The sequence below is a fragment of the Polypterus senegalus genome, chromosome 16 (genome assembly GCF_016835505.1).
Source record: "Polypterus senegalus isolate Bchr_013 chromosome 16, ASM1683550v1, whole genome shotgun sequence".
Lineage (NCBI taxonomy): Eukaryota > Metazoa > Chordata > Cladistia > Polypteriformes > Polypteridae > Polypterus > Polypterus senegalus.
The window spans coordinates 24311798-24332691 of record NC_053169.1 but is presented as its reverse complement, the minus strand read 5'-3'; the positions used below and the strand labels follow the sequence as shown (position 1 = coordinate 24332691).

The 20894-nt window shown below is 37.5% G+C and overlaps 1 protein-coding gene across 2 annotated transcripts; it reads right to left on the bottom strand.

The window, feature by feature from the left end:
• Positions 1-2894: 2894 nt before the first annotated feature.
• On the bottom strand, positions 2895-19316 carry eef1a1a (eukaryotic translation elongation factor 1 alpha 1a). 2 transcript variants are annotated; one of them, XM_039738662.1, is made up of 8 exons: positions 19181-19316; positions 17397-17567; positions 16421-16600; positions 14618-14914; positions 14362-14512; positions 14016-14272; positions 8732-8966; positions 2895-3616 (listed from the first exon to the last, which is right to left on the bottom strand). In XM_039738662.1, the coding sequence occupies exons 2-8, from the start codon at positions 17538-17540 to the stop codon at positions 3492-3494; spliced, it is 1389 nt and encodes a 462-aa protein (XP_039594596.1). In that variant the 5' UTR covers positions 17541-17567; positions 19181-19316; the 3' UTR covers positions 2895-3491. The 2 variants fall into 2 exon arrangements, with proteins under 2 accessions (XP_039594596.1, XP_039594597.1); XM_039738663.1 differs by having other exon boundaries at positions 19280-19303.
• Between the last annotated feature and the right edge of the window lie 1578 nt (positions 19317-20894).

Below are 20894 nucleotides of genomic sequence, written 5' to 3'. Positions count from 1 at the left end.
TAGAAATAGAATTGTTATTTTATTTTGACGCGTCTGGCTTGATTAATTGCAGAAGCACATTTTGTGAGTTCGGGCCTTCAACAAATCCAACTGCTTGAAAACTCCACTGGAACATCCACTTGGAATAATGAACTCCATTAACGGTGTCTCGCTGGACACACGTCCCCCAATTGAAACCTGCACAGAAGTCGTCTGCTTGAAGAAGCGGTTGCATTTTTTTTTTTTGTTTCCGATTGTACCGCTCCACAAATGATTGCTTTCTGTGGTTAGGGTAACAACCCCAAATTTAATTGGATGTGTGTAAAGTTAGAATCTTGATGATCCTTTTGTTTTGAACATTAAAGAACATAAAACCAGCACAGTGCAACACTGGGAAGACGACAGAACTCCCTGCCTTTACATCTTAAGACGGTCCGTCTCCGTCGCAGCTTTCAAGACCAAACTAAAGACGCATCTTGTTAAATAAGCGTTTATGTGGTGATTTTCTAATTTTTACAGTCTTTGTTATTAACCTTGATTATCTTCATATTTCTATTTTATAAATACAGCAGTGGCCAAAAGTTCTGTCAGTGACACAAATGTTTTGCAACTTTGCTTCTTCAGTATTTTCAGCTTATTTTTGTTTTTAAGTTTCTGTGGCAAATACATCAAATTTACACAAGTCAATATTTACAGCGTTGACCCTCCTTCACAACCTCTGCAATTCTCTCTGGCATGCCGAGTACCAGCTTTCTGGGCCAAATCCTGACTGATGCTGATCTATTCTCGCCTTTATAGAGCTTGGACTTGATCACAATTTGTGGGCTTTTGCTTGTCCTCCTGCTTTTTGAGAACTGACCGCAGGTTCTCAATGGGATTTAGATATGGGGGGTTTCCTGGCCACGGGTCCAAACTTTCAATGATCTCCAAACCACCTAGTTGTCACTTTTACCTTGTGACATGGTGCTGCCATCATGCTGGAGAATACACATCACCATATTGCGCCTGTACAGCCGGGAGATGTTCACTCTTGAAGGACATTTTCATACCATCATTTATGACAGTGTTCTTGGGCAGAATTTTGAGTGGGCCGACTCCCTTGGATTCTTTTCACATTCTCTAGGGTGCTTAATAAAGAGCAGCAAATCACAAAGGAGGCATCAGCTAACTAGTCAAGGTGTTACCATTTATAACTACGTAACACTTGTGGCATATGGCCAGCCGTTCATCCCGGCCAATACCCCCCACGCCGCCAGATGGAGCCCTCCCGGCAACATGGAGGTGCCCCGAATTCCAACAGGGCATCCTGGACATTGGAGTTTTCCTTCACAGCCCTGCTGGATACCATGGGGGCCACTGCAGGGAGGCTCAGAGATGTTTTGCCTTATAACCCGTTAAAGAATCACATGGACATAGGGATCAGAAACACTACCGGGGTCAAGGACTATAAAAAAAGGACTGTGGGAGATCCCAGGGTTGAGCCGAGTTGGGAGGGAGGGGGACTGAGCTGCTGGGAGGTGTGGAAGATTATTGTTTAGGATTATTGTGGAATAGAGGGTGCTTTGTGCACATTTGAAAATATTAAAATCAAATTATTGGACTTTTATCTGGTGTCTGATCTGAGGGTTCAAGGGGACGATAGTGCCCCCTATCTGTCACACACCGACTATCAAGCAACTCCTTAAAAACAATTGAAACTGAAAGGGTCTATCACTTCCAGACTGAGAAAGGTTAAGGGTACACACAGGTAGGAATTTGACAAATGGTGTGACTGACAGACTGCAGCCTTGTCATTGAGAAACAAACTAAACTAACAAAGACCGACCTGTAAAGACCGACCTATCATCGTGTTCTTTGATGAGCTGCCAATCATACCAGGGTTGTATATCTGATGTTCCCAAGATATGTGCTGATCCCTGGAATCTCGGAATTGTATCATGTTGATTTGTTTGTTTTTGTTTTATTACATTATGTCAGATTATGTTCCTCTAGAAAAAGACACTGACAATACATAATGTAAACACAGACTAATAGATAGTCTTCACCTGACTGCCTCCGCTTTCATGCCCCCCCATTTTTTTTCCTGTGTAATCATCTATACCATATCCTGTCACTACATCTGTAAAACTGTTTAAACATTCAGATTTAATAAAATCGCTTTCTTATGTGACATCAAAATCTTGTTCGTATTCTTTATTACAATCGTTTTAAGATAAACCCGAGATCAGCTTGGAATAAACTAATAATGCCTGTAAACAATAATGAAGAAGACCCAAACTTCCACTTTCTAAACCTATTAGGTCCACATATTCTTACTACAGTTTAGTTACAAATGTTTAGCGGCCAGAGTGGTCTTTTAGTGACCCTGGATCTCATTTACAACCCCACTTCAGATTATTTCTGTATATTTATCATTCTGCCTTGAACCTACCTGTGCTGAATAGGAGCTAATAAATCACGACCTCTAACTCAACATGCACATGACCAGCACAGGAGACACAAAGGTTATGAACGATTCTCCCCAGAAGACAATAAAGGGCAAACATGAAGATGAAGAAGAAGAAGATGAAGATGAAGAAGATGAAGATGAAGAAGAGGCACACAGTGCAAGACTGAAATTCACATTAGTGAGGGGAAGCAGTTTAGTGTTCAGCAAAATTATTGGTACTGCCATTTTTTAAAAAGTTATTTCATTATGCTTTTGAAACACAAGTGTACTTTTTATTATATACTTACAAGCATGTAAAGGGTGATGAATTGTGCATCTTTTTCAAATTGACTGCTGTTTGCAGGCTACATTTTTGGACCAAACTTGACGTAGACTTGACATCATTAGTGGTGGCAAGAAATATAAAGGTGGAAAAAGATTAACAAGGGTGACCTTTTGTCAATTAGTAAAAACACAAACTCACCGGTCAATTAAAATATTTTAATGCAATGGTAAAAGACCTTTGCAAAACAAGAAAATAAAGTGCATAGAACCAATCAAAGTTTGAGAGCTAAAGTGCCAAATAGATTAATTTCAACAAATACAGTGCACATTTATGAGATGTATTTGTACCATATGAACCATACAAGAAAACAGTTGACAATTTTAATCCATTTTAAACTTTATAAAATTGTGTGTTTTGCAAATATTTAATCACACTCAGTTAATGCAAACATCTGAAAAGCAAATGATATCAGCTAAAGCTGTTAGATCAAAGAGGTCAGCACATCCTGTGTTGCACTACTTGTTTTAATGGTCTTAACTTCTGTGACAGACTCGTTGGTCTTGTTGCTGTTCCCATTTAAAGTACAGATTAAAACTAATATCAAACTGTCACGATACAAATTGAAAATGATGGTCCACAAGAAAGGAAGAAACATTTTTTCCTTCTGATACTTTTACGATGCATTGTAATAATTAACCAGTTTTTAACTACTGAACTCAACTGGTAAATAGAAATAAAGAGTTCAGAGACCATTCTGCCATTTATAATATCTGAATTGGCAGACAAGAAACATAGCATTCATTTTGCTTTCTGAGCCTTTTGAGCAGATTTGGTGACTTTCCCTGAAGTAGGAGGCTTCTTTTCAACAGCCTTTATGACTCCAACAGCCACAGTCTGCCTCATGTCACGCACAGCAAAGCGACCTGCAAAGAGAATGACAATTTTTAAAATGTGAATGCACAAAGACTCAAGGTAAGAAAAAGCCATTTGCCACACACCAGTTTAACTCTTTATGACCCATTATGTCCATTTCTAAGAAATTTGTACTGAAAACCAGAAAAGTAAAACCATATCTGTAATTTAAGACTAAACCGTCTACCACAGTAATGAAAAATCTACAGATATAAGATACCAAGTATGCAAATGACAATAACTTAGGATTTCTATGGCTAATTCTGATCAGTGGTATCTTCATGGCATAACTAACAGATCCGAATCCCCATGCCTATTCTGGGAATGTTTTTCCACAAGTGTTGTGCAAGTTACTCAAAATTAATACTGGACACCATAATTACACATTCAATTTAATGATTTCAACTGATGGCATAGTGCTGTAGGTTTCTGGCATCACATATTAAACAAAGAATTTAATTTGCAGAGCAGAGAACACTCATCCAGGTGTAACTTAACAGCAACATCCAACGACCAAAACAATCTGTACAGAAGCTAAAGACTGCATTTAAACAAAGTCACACTGAAAAGGAACACTGGATTCATTTTCAGTCTAATGCTTAGAAGAGGAGCTCACTGACTGCCTCATGGTGCTCTCCAAGTTATGTATGAAGTTACTTCAGTGTTTGAAATACTTTACACTTAAAAAAAAGGCTTAGTTCTCCATCTTTTTCATTCATAAAACTCAGGAATGCTCAGCAAGAAGCAGCTTTTGATTCAATAGAATAACTGATTTCTAATACCTTTTCTGAACAAGAACATGGACTGAAAAGTGAGTTAATACCAGACAGTAGATGGCCACACCTGATTGTCTATTTTTTCTCTTTACAGTAAACCTGCTAAAGAATGAAGGGACAGAATTGTAATCTAATTTAGTTTGAACTTGGCCTAATAGAAAACAATACACTCATTTTGGGCCGAGAATGTAATGCCAGTTGTTAACAGTGCGTATTTACTGTTTCATAGTCATTTAGGTGATTAAAATTGTTTTCTGAATGCATCCTCACTGTTCAGGATTGGAAAGCTTGTGACATGCAATGAACAAATAAGACTTTGCTAAACTTCTCAGGTATTTTCTCTCAGAGATTTGGAGAAAACACCTGAGGAGTTTAGCAAAGTGTATCATTGTAGAGTGGGAGGGAAAACCTAGAGAACAGGTGTCTAGTCAATCATTTTATATTATACTTTTAAAATGTTACACCATGCAAGTAAAAACAGAAAGCTGCCAATTTAATTACTTCTTCCAAACTGTCTGTGCTCCAATTGTTAAAAAAGGAAACATTTGTACAATCTATCTGTACAATCACTACAGAAACACACTAATGTCCTTAACTGAAATGTTGTTTGTTGCCAACAATCATGTCAAAATGGCACTACTCATTTATCATATTCTGTTAATAAATTATATCATGTTTGCACTACCCTATGCATAGTTGTTGTGCTGGTGATAGTTGAGGTTATAAAGACTGTTCTCTTTTAAATGTGTTGCACACCACAGCACAGAGTGTAGATAGGTCTATGCCAGTAGAAACACAATGGCATTCTTTCTTTTGGAAGGCAAAATTTGGGCATTGAGTCAGAGCACACTGCATTCCTAAAGTGAATGCAGTGACAATTAAAATGTTACCTTCAAAATTAGTAGGGATATAATGACTACTATAACAACAAATATTCCACAGGTGTTGCCAATACTCACTTGTAGGACTAATCATGGACAAAGAAAATTGTCCCCACACTCTTCGTTTTCGTTTAAAAATCGTTGCCGACCAAATAATATCCTTAACTAGTAACGTCAGGGCTGTTTTTATACTTAGTTACAGTGCTTTTGGCACAACTGCCTTGGAATAAAAGATGCTGACCCATTAAGTGTCATAAAAATATTTTAAAGCCAAATGTAACTTTTCAAGAAGAGCCAACTTTAAAGAAGCTATTCATTGTCATTCCTAAAAAAGTATCAAATAAAACCGATTTACATTTACAAATCACCTAATTCTTTGTTCCATTGATGCCTTTTTCTTTTTTACCATTAGTCTCATCGTCTAAGGCAAAGCAGTTTAGGCTTTTTCAAAATGTCTGAATTTTTATTATGACTCATTTTAATAGTACTGTAGTTACATCTTGTAGCCTTTTATTTATCTGCTGTTACTTAGCATTAAGTATTAAACAAGTACCTTAGTGGTGCTGCATATAGGTTACTGTTGGTAGTGAACTGATTTGTACAATTTAAATAATATAAAATATTGACTGCAATCTTAACCACCCTCTCATTATACTGTTGGTATTTTATTGCCAGTTATTCATAGAAGATAAACATTGCCTACTAGGAATGTGCAATGTTTTAAAAGTTCACATTGCCATTTCAAAACACTGACAATTTAATATACTATTGTCTCACTGGAGAGCTGCTCTACCCACTTACTGCAGAAATTGTCTATACGTGGTGGTGGGTGAATGGTCCATGGGTGTTTTAATCTTGGGATACAGGAGTTAATTTTTTTTGACTCAGATTTCTGTAATTTAGAACACATAGTGGTATCCAGTACTGTTATGATGACTCAAAATTATTTCATTCCAAGTTCAATTAAAATCAATGGTCGACTGAAATAGGTGTATGTACCTGTAAGTTTGTACCTTTTCCCATACCTGTTTTTGGGGTATGCCTTTATGTTTAGGGCCGGCCCTTTATACAGAGGGAGGGGAGCACATGGCTTGGAGGGCCAACAGACTGTACGGGGAGGAGCTATCTGAATGTAAATAGGTGGCGGGAAAAAAGGTAAATGAAAGAGCTAGGAGAGAGAAGGAGGCCATAACAGAAAAAGGCACGAGGGAAAGGATTAACACCTCTTGGATATCGTCAGGTGAACCTGGGTTCATTTCCAATCAATTTATTTTTTCTTTCGGGAGGAAGGCATACGGGAGAGGACTTGACGGGCCAACACAAGGAACAGTTAATCAGTACGTTTCCCGGAACAAGAGAGATGGTCGGCGTCTCATTCCCCACTACAAACTGAGCTCAACGCTACCGTACAGATAAGATTTGAAAGACTATAAATCCATTTTTTTTGTTGTGTTTCCATTTGCTCAAGTCTTTATTAGTGATAGATAGATAGATGTTTTCAAGTGTTTGTGTTGTGATTTGTGTGGGGAGGGGAAGCGCTGCAGCGGATATTATGTATATAAGGTTTTTTGTTGTTGTTGTTACAGTGATTGTGTGTATTGTCTTCCAATAATCATTTTTGCTTGACCCTGCTTTCACTGGTGTGTCTCTATAATTGAAGTGGTGTAGTAGAATAGTAGTGTTGGTCACTCGCGCCTCAGATTATTTGTTTTCTTTTTGTTTTGCTGCCTCTCAAGGAGGGCAGCGCGTATTATAATCGTGCTGGATCTGAGAGCAGTGCAAATTGCTATAAAACATGATGCCATACTGACACAAAACTTGGGTCTGCCTCATCATAAAATGGATTTGAATAAGTGTCTACCAACTGGGCACTAGAAGTTACTAATTACTTGAACATGGGGACCTCATTTGTTTTCTTTCAACCATCTTCTGAACAAAAGAAAAAAATTGTACTTCATCGTGTTTTGGCTATAAAACATTTTTTTTTTCGTTTCTATACGGCAAAAAGTGCATACTGTAGTGCCAAATGGTGATTGGTACTGCAAACTTGCAATGTGTGTATGACATGCTTGCAGAAAGACAATGGCACTGGATTTCTTTATAAAAAAAAAAAAAAAAGTAAGGCACTACTTTCATAAATACTGTCCTGGTTCCACGGTACAATTGCATTCCTGTTTGCCTGTAAGCTATGCCTGAAGTGAAAACAAATTATGGCAGTGTTTAGTCAGCATTTTGTTCCTCCTCCCAATTCATTGTTACTTTTACATGACACGGCATGGGGGGGGACTCCCCCTTGGAGGTTGGAGCACATGTATAGGATATCGGAAGGGGGAGACTTCTCGATTCTTCAAGTGCTGTGATATGCTAACATTTCATCAAAAGATGAGAGTCTCTTTGAAGCTTCCGAGTGGCACTGTTAACAGCCCACTTCAATACTGCCTTTAAAAGAAAACAAGCACCACCACGTTATGTTTCCGAATCTTAGTGCATACGTTATATAAAATGTAACCCCACAAAGATAGGCTCCGGCTGCCCCACAACCCTGCCCAGGATAGTCAAGTTACCCAGGGGATCAGTGACCCACAATATTAGCTGACATTCCACCGCACCAATGTGAGGCTTCATGGGACCCTTCAAAGAGGACAAACCTGCCAATGTCGTAATTAAGAATTCCAACTTGTTCATCCACAGTGACCGTTCATTTTAAGAATACGGAGTTACTTCAAAAGACCAGAGTTTACAAGAACCACAGCAGCACAGTGCTACAAATATACCCATGCTGTTCCCATTCAAACCATGTGTGTGACGCACTGATCAGGCTACCTTCCTTCCCTCTGTTACAGCTCACTCCTGCTAAATGTGCACAGCATAGGAATCTCATGTCTCCTGCTGTGAATGCGAGTGTCTGACAGCTTTCTTGCAAGTCATGCAGGATTAAAAAAGAAAAAAACAGTGGCAGCTGCAGTTTGATACTTTTGAGGAAATTTAGAAAAATGTTTGTAACCAGTTGACAATGCGTCCTCCGGCCAATTAGCAAAGGACAATACCATAGACTATGGGCTCAGCCATATAGCCTACTGGTACATCCCCAAGAGCAAACCAGATTCACTTCAAGGAAAGCTGTATGATATTTTTGTCAATTGTCACAATACTGCTATACATTTTCTTAGCTTTTTCATTAAGTAAAATAATAATATTCTAGTAATACACAGAATCCTTTCTCACAACATTGTAATTTGATTTTGCTCAAACAAAAAAATCAACTCTGAATAGTGGCAGATATCAGTGTTTTGACTTCTTTGCTGAGAGATCATAATCCAACTATGCATTTTGAAAAATTATAAAAAAAAAAACATTTACTGAGTAATTATAAAGTTATTCAATTCGTTTTTCTTATACCCACAATCTTCATACAAGGTACTTTAATATGCAAAAACAAAACATTTTAAAATCTTTGTATTTCACTTACCCAGAGGGGGATAGTCAGAAAAACTTTCAACACACATAGGCTTGCCAGGTATCATGTCAACGATAGCCGCATCACCAGACTTTAAAGACTTGGGATTATCTTCCAATTTCTTTCCTGAACGGCGATCAATCTTTTCCTTCAGTTCAGCAAATTTACAGGCAATGTGAGCAGTGTGGCAATCCAGTACAGGGGCATAGCCAGCACTAATCTGTCCAGGGTGGTTAAGGATGATGACCTAAAATTAAGTATAGGATCCATTAATTATTCTGCAAGCACAGCCATAACAGATAACACAATGTGCAACATTTTACCATTACATTTTATTGAGGACAAAACAATTTACAATGTTTTTTTTTATTACAAACACTTCTTTTGCTTCTACTGATCAATGGTCACAATGTGTATCTTCATACTGATCAATGATCAATTTTATTTTATTACACATTATTAAATATCATCATGAAAAATGATAATCAAACAGGCAATGCAATTTTTTTTTTCCATTTTACTTTTTGCTCAGTCCATTCCATAACAATGACTGAAAGGAAATAATATGAAGTCAAGAATAGTAGTATAAAATAAATAAATATTGCAACAAGATGAAAAGCCATAAGCAGGCTTTGCAAAAAGGTACCAATACAATGTCTTCCTGAATCTTTTCACAGAAAAGAAGCAGAGGCAGGCAGTTTCCACAGCAACCAACAGTAAGGTACCTGTTCTGATTAGCAGTAGGATGACTCGCAATGTAAAGTTACACACAAACAAGACAGACAGACACAGTTTATATAGCCAGTGAACTTACTCTTTTACTAGTAAATGGTGACATTGCAAATGTATTGATATTTAAAAAACACCAATATATTTTTAATTTTATAGGCAGGCACCATTCATCTCTAAATCCGTTTTGGTGCACACAAGAACATTTTTAAACTGCTCTCATAAACATCCACAAGGAAAATGATGAAATAGGTATGAATTTGAATTTAGCCTAGAAACATGGACATTTTCTTTTTGCATTTCATTTCTAACCAGCATAGCTCCCTTTCTGAAAACACCACTAAGCTTTAAGAAAAGTGTATCTGAAAGTCAAGTTCAGATAAAAGTAAGGCGCTCTCACGGCTATATAAATAACAACAGATGAATCCCAGCACATATGATTTGCATTTGTTGTACACAAATTATGAACACAAGTCATTCACCAATTTATGGCTGACAAGAGTTTAAGCAAATCGTACTTATGGCTGAGTGGCACAGGAAAACAACTGGGTAGTTAATGTTCTAGAAATTGCCAAAATCAGCCTTAATAATAAACCCTTTTGTTATTATATCATACAGTCATATTTTGCAGTTTTCGGGGGACCCTTTAAGGGTTGTTTTTATTGGTATTGCTCTATATGGCTACTAATTCTTATGTATTTGGCCCACACCACCTTCACTGTTTTTTCCTGCCTTTATTGTCTTGCACCCCAGTTTTGCCTTTTAAAATTCATTGGTGACACCCTGGCAGCAAATTTAAACTGCTCCAATGGGGAAATCAGCTCAGTTAGAAATGGGGAAACATACTGAGCAGTTTAAGTGACCCCTCGTGACACACTTGCAAACCAATGCCAGCAACCCATGACCGAGTGCAATCCAGTGGTTAAGAAATACTGTCTTGCGTGGACCCTGCATGTGGCCCCCAAGATGCAAGGATGTTTGTGGCACTCTGTACAGGTAGTTATAAAGTATGCATACTGGTGACCCATACCAGCCCCACAGAGCCTCAATTGCAATGACCCATATACTTTGTGACCGACATTCGGCCAAATGGCCGGTCTCAAATAAAGCCATTAAGTTAGTGCATGATTGGATTTTCATATTTTTTTCTTTCTTTGTATTGAAAGAATGATTTACTGTATACAACAGATATGTCTTGAGCAATGTATGGTAGCTTGGTTAAACCATAAATAGTCCTGTGTATACAAGGATCCGTTTCTCAAACTACAAGGTGCTAAATGTAATGTTAAGAAGAAACACTTAAAAAATACCAACTTATCCTTAAAGGATGTGTGTATGTTCATCACAGGTGCTTTGAGGGAACTAAATAAATTATATTTTAATGCCACTTACAGTCAATGTGATTACGGTTTCATTGGAGACCTTTCAAATTAAACTTCTTTACATTACATAGTACACTCATGTTCCCCCTCTATTTTTAGCTCTCTTATTTAAATGTTGTATTCCCGAGAATAGCAGAGTGCCTCTATTATATAGTCCAGCACCCTCTGTTAAATTACTTATTTTCCAGTCATTCAAGCACAACCCTGGATTAAAAAGCATAATGAATTTTCACGCAAACCTTCCAGGATTGTGGGACACCTTTCCCTTTAGAAACAAACTTTTACTAACAGTAGGGCAGTCTTGATCTTTACATAGCTGTATGTCTAGTGACAGCCCTGCCTACTAAAGGGGCTCATATATGTGCTTCTCTTAGCATGTGTAGAAATTTGAGATAAGTAAGGGACTCGTAAATGTATTCCTAACACATCAAACAATGTAGCAAAAGTGTTATGTCCAAATAAATTAAAATCCTATAGCCATGCTACACTGAATAAATCATTGATCACAAACCGTTTTATTTGACTAGCCATTTCAACTAATTTGATTATTAGGTTTTTAATAACTACTGCCACAAGAATCTTTGTACACTGTGGCATAAACAAGAAAAAATACTGAACTCAACCAGCCTCCACTCTGAACAAATAATTAGATTTGTTTCATTAAAGTAATGAAAAGCACTGTCATTGACTTTTATATAAAATGTGTAACAGTCAACATGCGCATCTGATCTTTTAAAAAAAAAACAAAAAACAAGGCATTATTGACTCTAAATAACCACTAAACACCATGACCAATGCCTTCAACTTTTGTGCACCTGTATATATTTTTTCTTTTGTCTGTTCTAATTTTATTAAACATGTGATTTTGCCAAGGTACATCCAGGGGACTGTCACTGAAACGGAAGTATGGGGGGTAAAACTGTGTTTTTCCAATGTTGCCTCACTCTAGTCTTGAAAAAAAATCTGTTTTTCAAATGGACAAAACAGGTAGAGGGAGTTTAACGTAAGGGTGGGGGTTTGCGGGGTGACGTTTTCATATACAATTAAATACCTTTTATACTTTTGTCAAAGATTTGTTGCAAAATGCTGGCTCATTGCTAAGCCTGAGTAACTAGTTAAGATATCCACACTACTGACTGCTCATGTTCCCAGCGGCCTAAACAGTTGCCAAGAAAGCTCTTCTGTCGGATCACAGTCCCTCTTCCACCTTGAGTTGTACACTAAGAAACCGGGTCAAGGGTGTGTTGGGGCTAATTTTAAATTACTGCATCAAAAAGCTTTTGAAATCAGGAAGCTAAAATGGTAAGAGTGGTTCAGTTACATTGATACAAGTCTACCAGCCAAAAGCAAGCCTAAGGAAAGTGGGAGCCTTACCAAAAACCTCATTACTGACCGGCTATTCCAAAAGCAAGGTTAACAAACAAAACATTCATCCTTTCTAACTGCAAACTGCCAAACATCCTATATTCTCTACTCTTAAAGTTTTTTATTTTTTGGGATTAAGTGAAGCCTTTATCATTAAAAAATACTGTGCCTGTTCTTGCAGTTTCAAATGGGTTCTTATGAGCTATCTATAGAAGAATGAAAACAAAAGCCATAAAACTTACTGAACACAAATTATAAATTTGAAAATGTTCAAATATTAATTTGGGGGAAACTAAAGTGACATTCTGCCATTTTAAAAAAACGTCCATCTTTACTCTTCACCTCTCCTTAATGGCAGCCTCTCACTCCCAGGGGTGTGGTTTCTTGTAGATCATTTCATGTATGCTTTTTCTTTTTTAAGCAAGCGATTTGATTACTTATAGATAGTTCTTGGTATTAAGACAAACTGGCTGTAATTTTATACTCACTCACACATCAACACACCCACTTGCAGTAATACAGAATTGCCAGTTCACATGCCTTTGGGAATGTGGAAAGAAACCCCGCAATAACTTGGGGAATATGTACAAGTTCTACATAGATCAAGACAGGGAGGTGGGATTCAAGGCATCACAATAAGCCTTGTGAGACCAATGGAGATAAAACACTTTACTAAAACAAGAAAATCGCTAAAATGCTTTAGACACTTGTAGTTTTATGCTATCGTACTTACATTAAAACTACACCCACCATGGCTGCCACAACCTAACGAGTGAACAATATATTACCTCAGAAAACATATTGCCAGGAATCTGTGATAAATGCCTTATTTCCAGTTTCCTTTATTTGCCACAAACTTACCTAGGAAATATAAAACTCAAAGTGGAAATATTCAGTAAATTCATTTTTTGTTTGGTTTGTACTGATGCCCCATAGACTCCATTTTAAGCCACAAGAATGGTCATAATATATATATTTTAATGTACTTTACTTATGAAAAAAATTCTTCACTTAAGAACACAATTTCAGTGGCAAATAATGATACACCACAAAGTTGTACCAAAGTTGATGTTCACAGGCTATTTTAAAAATCTGTTTCACAGAAAAGGATTGATTTCCAAACTGACAAAATTCCTTTTCTGCTGTCTGCTCAGGTACTTCAGAAATATTTTGTTTAGTCGGGTATGTTTTGGATATAGGAATTAAGACTACTCTATTGCCCATGCCTATAGGAAAGTCAAAGTATGACCACATCAAAGCTCAGGTCTACAAAAATATACTCCCAGTTAGCTCAGGTCTACAAAAATATACTCCCAGTTCTCCATCTCCTAATAGCCAACTGACCACTATGAAGTATATAGTTTTGTTATGAAAACTGAATTAGACTTCAAAAGCAGAAACAATTAAAATTGGGAATCAAGAATAGCAAATGGGTAAACTAAGGTGGGTTTGAAAGAATTTATTATACCATTTCTATGTTGCAAATTAAATCTTAAAGTTCCTTAATCCTTTCGAACATTTTTTTATATTTTGCATAGTCATAAAAATTTAATATATAGCAGATGATGGACTAAATTTAAAACATTATGCCTTTCTTTCATAACCAAAATTTACTGACTAAAAACCTCAAGTTAGAAATACAGAAGTCAGAAATCTTTTATTAACCAAATGTCAGAATTATTTAAATAATGCATGAAATGTCACTTTATTGAAAATGTAATCTAAGCCAAGTCAGAAAATAGATGCCTGACTATCAGCACTGCATGTAGCCACAAACTTGCTCTATTAATTCATTTTTTACCCTTTTAACTCTTCCTCACCTGTGCAGTGAAATTTGCAGCTTCCATGGGTGGGTCATTTTTACTGTCACCAGCAACATTTCCACGGCGAATATCCTTTACAGATACATTCTTTACATTGAAGCCCACATTGTCTCCAGGAAGAGCTTCAGACAACGCCTCATGGTGCATCTCCACAGACTTCACTTCTGTGGTGACATTAACTGGAGCAAAGGTCACCACCATCCCTGGCTTCAAAACGCCAGTTTCTACACGGCCCACAGGCACAGTGCCAATACCTGTTGTCAAAACATAATAAATACATGCAAGTTGGCATGCCATGTCCAGATGATGCACACGTGTTCAACGGCTTTTTAAGAATTTTCACCTCCAATTTTGTAGACATCCTGAAGTGGCAAGCGCAGGGGTTTATCAGTTGGACGTGTAGGTGGCTGGATAGCATCTAAGGCTTCCAAAAGAGTTGTTCCTGCAATATTTCCATCTTTGCGATTTATCTTCCAACCTTTGAACCAGGTCATCTTAAATTAGAGTAAATTGGGACAAAATCAATACTATATTCTTTCCAACAAAAACTATATGGCATAATGTTTCTTAACATTTTACACAGCATTTATCTTACTCACATTTGTGCTGGGTTCCAACATGTTGTCACCATTCCAGCCAGAGATTGGCACAAAGGCCACTGTGTCTGGGTTGTAACCAATCTTCTTTATGTATGTGCTGACTTCCTTCACGATTTCTTCATATCTCTTTTGGCTGTATGGTGGTTCTGTGGAGTCCATCTTGTTAACACCCACTATCAGCTGCTTCACACCAAGAGTGTAGGCTAGCAAGGCATGTTCACGAGTCTGCCCATTCTTTGAAATTCCAGCTTCAAATTCTCCCACACCAGCAGCAACAATAAGGACAGCACAGTCAGCCTTGAGTAATAGAAAATAACCAGAAACAAATTAGTGAAAATTCAAGGAATGAAAAGAAACCCTCCTTACATTACTTTAGGTTCTAACAAAATATGCTATTTAATATGGATGACCAACATATGCTTTCTTAGCACACACCTACGCATACAGTACACATATAGAAACACATGCAAAAATACAACACTTTTTTCTACTCTACACCAACTGTTCTTGCTATATTTGCATACTTACACTGGTTTATTCAATGTAGGCATTATTAAGTAAATTTAATATTTTAAAAATAGTGCAAATGTTTATGTAACAACTTGACTATTAAAAACATTTTAGGTCTAAAGCATTTTGCCAATCATGAATGAGAGAATGCTAAAAAAGTACATGAAGAGTGCATAAATTAATTTTTTGGGTCATTATTCTCCCTATTCTCATATTTCAGTTTATTCTTGGCGAGTTTTTTCCCATCTAAGGTGTAAATCAATGAATAAAATTAAACAATTTAAATTATTTTTAAACCAGCACATTCTCCCAATGTATCTGCATTGCCCTTCTTGACTTCTGGCTCCCTCACATCCCCAACATTAGGTTAACTGCTCGTTTTAAACAGGTGATGTGCAAATTTGGGTTTGCCTTTCAATAAACTAATGTCCCTTCCACAGTTGGTTCCAGCCTTGTGGCCAGTGTTGTCAGGATTAGCACCTGGCTTCCAACAAATGAGTAGTGGAAAACAAGTCCAAATAAATAAGTAACTTCATTAGTCCTTAAACAATCTTCATTATTTATAATTTCATAGATTACTATAAACTTGTACAGCTATACATCGGGTAAGGCCCGTTCTCCAGAATAACTATAGAGTATCAATCAAAATGAAGTGAATAAAGGCAAGAAACAAAAACACCCAACACACATTAGAAAACTACACATACTGGACATTGGTCAAGTCTTACGTGGAACGTTCTTTGGTCCTATTCTGAAAACCATAATGGTTCATAATAATAAAGTAGTGAATTTGATGGTTTAACAACAAAAAAGTTTCAGTTTATTAGTGTATTACATTATTTGTATATAATATTTTTGCAAACTTTAATAATCTTGTTTCTGTGCTTTGTACTTTTATATTAGTACATGACTCCAGCCCACATCAATAATAAATACAAATATTATCTATAAAGTACTTTTTAAAAACTCTAACCAAAAGCAAATTCATAATATCATGTTCCATTATAATTACAAGTATACAACATTTTTCAAAAGTGCAGTTACAAAAAAATATATATGTATTAATGGTGCTGTTTTTTCTGTTTATATGTTGCATTGTATTACTGGAGCACTCTGCACTGTATTACTTAACTGCAATTCATGCTGTGCCTAGCACTACATTACATGGCCTTTGGAAGACATGTAAAACACTCCTCTAAATATTATAGTTCTGTGTTGCATTCAATGCCTCATGAACCCAATAAAATTGAAACCATACCCCCACAATAGTCAAGACGATATAGTACTGCATACCTGAGAAGTGCCAGTAATCATGTTCTTAATGAAATCTCTGTGTCCAGGAGCATCAATAATAGTAACATAGTACCTGCTGGTCTCAAATTTCCAAAGGGATATATCAATTGTAATACCACGTTCACGCTCTGCTTTCAGTTTGTCCAAAACCCAGGCGTACTTAAAGGAACCCTTACCCATCTATAAAAAAAAAAAAAAAAATCAGTCACATCAAGCAAGGAGATTTTCACTTTTCACAGCAATTACAATAAAAACACCACTGAATCCAAAATTGTAAATGACAAGTATGTTACATCTGCCATTCATCTTAGGATTTCTGACTTAAAACACCAAGTGGTATGAATATAACTTTGCTTTTAGTCAGTGATTAATAAAACCCATGTAAGTGTTGCCAGTTTCTGTAAGCAAAATTTAAGATCCCGGTTTAGGATTGGGTTGGAGGGTCAAGTGGGAGTCAACAGGTATGGCAGACCTCTGTTTATAAAATGGGCACTACTTTATGCTAATACAATTCAATAGCAGGGAGGTATGGGCTGGTAAATGTAAATGACTAATCATTCTCATTTTGAAATTGACCTTGGATTACAGTTTTGAAATTCTGCCCAAAATTCTGTCACCCTACTCCATTTTTCCTCCTCTAAGGAAAGAGTTAAAAATACCACTGACTGGGCAGGAAAACTGCCAGCTTGGCAACACTAAAGCCATGTGGCCCTTACAAGTTCTCTGTCAATTATACTAAAAGTATGCTGGACTGTTCCAAAAAAACTGAGCACTAAGGACAGTGATCACACCGGACTTGTGATTAATCAACTTGAGGTGATGCAATCTCCTGATCACCTGCCATACTGAAGTCTATGGAATTGCAGTTCTAGAATACTCACTTCATTCAGTCAGAGTCAGCCTGTTAGACATGGATATGGGTACACTACAATACATTACAATACACTACTCAGTTTGGCTGTGCACTGCACCATACCTCAGCAGCTTCCTTCTCAAACTTTTCAATGGTTCTCTTGTCGATTCCACCACATTTGTAGATCAGGTGGCCAGTAGTTGTGGACTTGCCAGAGTCAACATGTCCAATGACTACAATGTTGATGTGAGTCTTTTCCTTGCCCATGGTTGACAAGATTTTATACCGTTAGACCTGTAACCAACAGAATATGCACACTGCATCATAAACATCAAGGATATGTAAGAGGGCTGCACTGTATTCTCTAAAAGCACATCAAACATAGGGTCAGAAATGGCCAATGCAAGGCAGTTATCAGCCAGCACGTGGATAGGCTCTAATTTCTATGGACTCAGGTTACAGCTTGTCACATTTAAGTGGTCTTCACCTTAAAGGGACCCAAATGATACTATAAAAAGGCTTGAGATGAAATTGATAATCTCAAACATATCTTGCTTAAAAAAAATTAGCTGATTCACACACACACCTAAACCCCAAATGGCAATAATTTCTCACCCAAAGTAAAAATGAGATGAGAACACATCTGATCCCTGCCATACAACAGAGATTTTTTATTCCCATTTCTTGTTACAAGCAGTCAACACACACTCTACATAACAAGTGACTCTGCTGTGATGTCCTCCATTTTGTAAAAAAGCAGGCTGCAAGTCTACATTACAGCCATTTGAGCAACATACACAATACAGTCTAAACACTCCAAAGCATTTTTTCCACTTTTAAGCTTGTAGAAACCGGCTAGGCTTCAGACAAACCATCGATTTCTTATATCCTCAACAGAATTTTCAACACTTGATTTTAATAAAGGCTTTCAGTGGCAGAATAAAGATAGGACAATTAAATAAAGAATAAAAACAAAACTAGGCAGGTGCAACTATGTGAATTATGTGGCAGAAAATCTGTAAAATTAAACGTCAAGTAAAACAACAATTAAAAAGCACCCAATTATACCAGTAAGTGTGTTATAAAGTTAGAATGTGTAAAACAAATAGTTTTAATCATACCGTAGAAATTACACAAATTAAGAGATGTAAAAATGTCAGCAACGACTGAGTGTTTGTGTCAGGGATATTAAAAACGGAAAAAGATTTTACTCTTAATGGTCTGCTTTCTTCCTGAAACGACTTTTTTTTCCTACAACACCAAAATATATATATATATATTTTCGTTTAGTCGTTAGACAATAACGACTACATATATGTCTGTAAAAATCTTAAAATCTACAACACTCCCATTCATCCGAAGGATTCACCATCCCTTGGTTAAAAATAGCGGCACAGTACAGCAGTGGTCGTATCGCAGCCTCTTCTACCTACCTATCTATATATGGCGACTGAGTGCTCTTCAATGTACGACACTCGGGCGTATATCGCATGCTTACAGTAATCCCCATAGCCATACAGTGTCAGCAGCCATGTTATTCAACTGTTCTATTCTACCTGGGCGCCCTACCAAACGGAGCACAAAAATAACTGGCATATGTGCGGTCAATCTGCATTGCTGTTTTTATTAGCAATATTTATAGCTCGCAGGTATTACAAAAGCATCCATCCAAAGGCTAGGTGTTGGTTAATTATACTACTTGGAACAAAGATGCCTGGAGGAAGATAACTAGCACGTCAACAATGTTTCCCAGGACTTTCACACACACGCCCCTCGCCTCGCTGTCGCCATATTCTCGCATCATTCCTCTTCATCGCTCCAGCGTTTATATAAATAAACAAACCTCTAAAGGAGCCTTTCTTACACCGCATTTTCCTAATCACGTATGTCAAATAATTCGTTCTTACCAGTTAAGCCTGATACTGAAGTTAGGCGTGAACGTCTGCTTCGCGTTTTCTGGCAAACAGGTGTCTGTGTAACGGACTCAAATTCCCACAACGACTCACCTTTCCGCGTCGCTGCAGCCTGGAAAAAAAGAACTTGCGTCGTCACCCGGCCGGTTATATCTCTGCAGGGAGGGGGTACCTGAATTGACGTCAGGACTACCATTAATGACACCCCCTCTACAGCAGCGAGCAACCCATTTAGGGACCAGGAAAACAGAATGAGGCGGACGAACCACACGGCCAGGCAACTGACGGTCGTCTGTCAAGGCGGCACACCGTCCTGGTCCAGCGCCAGCCTTGCTTAGCAATGACTTTGCACTTGAGGGGGCGCGCCTGCCCAAAACAGAGCAGAGCCGCGCGGCGACGCTCTCATTTTCAGAAGCTTCTAGAAGAGGATGGCGTGAACTCGGGAGCTGTTCCCTGGCGGCGTAGTGCTGGAGCCGAAATCCCAGAAGGAGCAGTGCGGCTCCAGAGAAGCACGGGAAGACGACAGCTTGGCGTCCTGTTGCCTCCATCCATGTTTCAATGCCGTGCTGCGGTATGGAAGGAGCCGGCCCTGCCTTGGACGAAGACAGTCAGTAACAAGAAACACAAGGACATTTTGAACTGCCACTGATAACCAAACAACAATGCTGGGAAAATGAAAATACGTTTGACGTGTTTTATTATTTTATATCGGGGGAAATCAAGGAGTCGATAGCAGCGTGTTCATTTTACAGTAGTTTATTTCAATTCTATAAAAGCAAAGGCACTGGAATTACAAATTACATCTTTTTCCCCACTTATGACGCACAGGTCAACGCATTTTACATTATTCTGACCTTCATGTTATTATGAATTAAAACAGATAAAAGTGCTCTCCCACTATTTTTATGTAGTAAATGGGGCAGCACTAAAGAGCCCCGTTTAGGCAGAATGCAGTGCATACAACTGTTTAAATGAGAGGTACCCTCTATTCATGTCACATTTCAATTCCTGGTAGAACAAGGTTGTTAAAATCCAAAACAAGTGTGCAAACCGTGCTATAAGTTGTTTCCTATGTGATTAGTACGTCAATTCATTTATTTACAATCACTTTACATTTATAAAAATGATTAAAAAAAAACAAACGTAGTGTCAAAGTAACATACTTACAGCAAATACTGTACCAGTCAAAAATTTGGAAGTGTTCATGTCTTTGAAGGAAATACTTTTTTTTTATTAAAATTCCATTAAATTAATGTTACAATACAGCCAAGACATCACCAGTGCAGCTAATGGTTATTACTGCTTGGAATGTCTGATTTTTAATTTATTATTCACAGATGACTACAAACTCCCATTTTCAGTAGTTATTCCTGGTCAATTCCCTTCAACTTTCCTTAATTAGCCATTTTAAATGCTAATTGGTTATTAGAGAGACCTTTTTAATTGCACAACTGAAATCTTGTTATTTTTTCTTGGCTTGTAAGGTACTGGCCTTCCTAAAGTCCAGTTCTGGGTTCAAAAATAGCCAAACTGAAACAGCTTTCTCAAGAAACAGGTTGGTCTTTTGTTTTTTTGCAGAAATGAAGACTATTCCATATTCAAGATTGCAGAGAGACTTAAAGATTCCATACAAAGGTGTCGATTACTGTCTTGTGAGAAGAAACCAAACTGGATCAGACTAGGACAGGAAAAGAAAAGGAAGGTCCTG

Bases quoted from the DNA above. Each gene is read 5' to 3' on its own strand.
- eef1a1a (XM_039738662.1), bottom strand. From the start codon at position 17,540: ATGGGCAAGGAAAAGACTCACATCAACATTGTAGTCATTGGACATGTT. The intron at 14,915-16,420 runs GTATGCAGTACT...CTATTACTCAAG, and splicing joins TGATTACTGGCACTTCTCAG to GCTGACTGTGCTGTCCTTAT. The intron at 14,513-14,617 runs GTGAGTAAGATA...CTCTAATTTAAG, and splicing joins TGTTGGAACCCAGCACAAAT to ATGACCTGGTTCAAAGGTTG.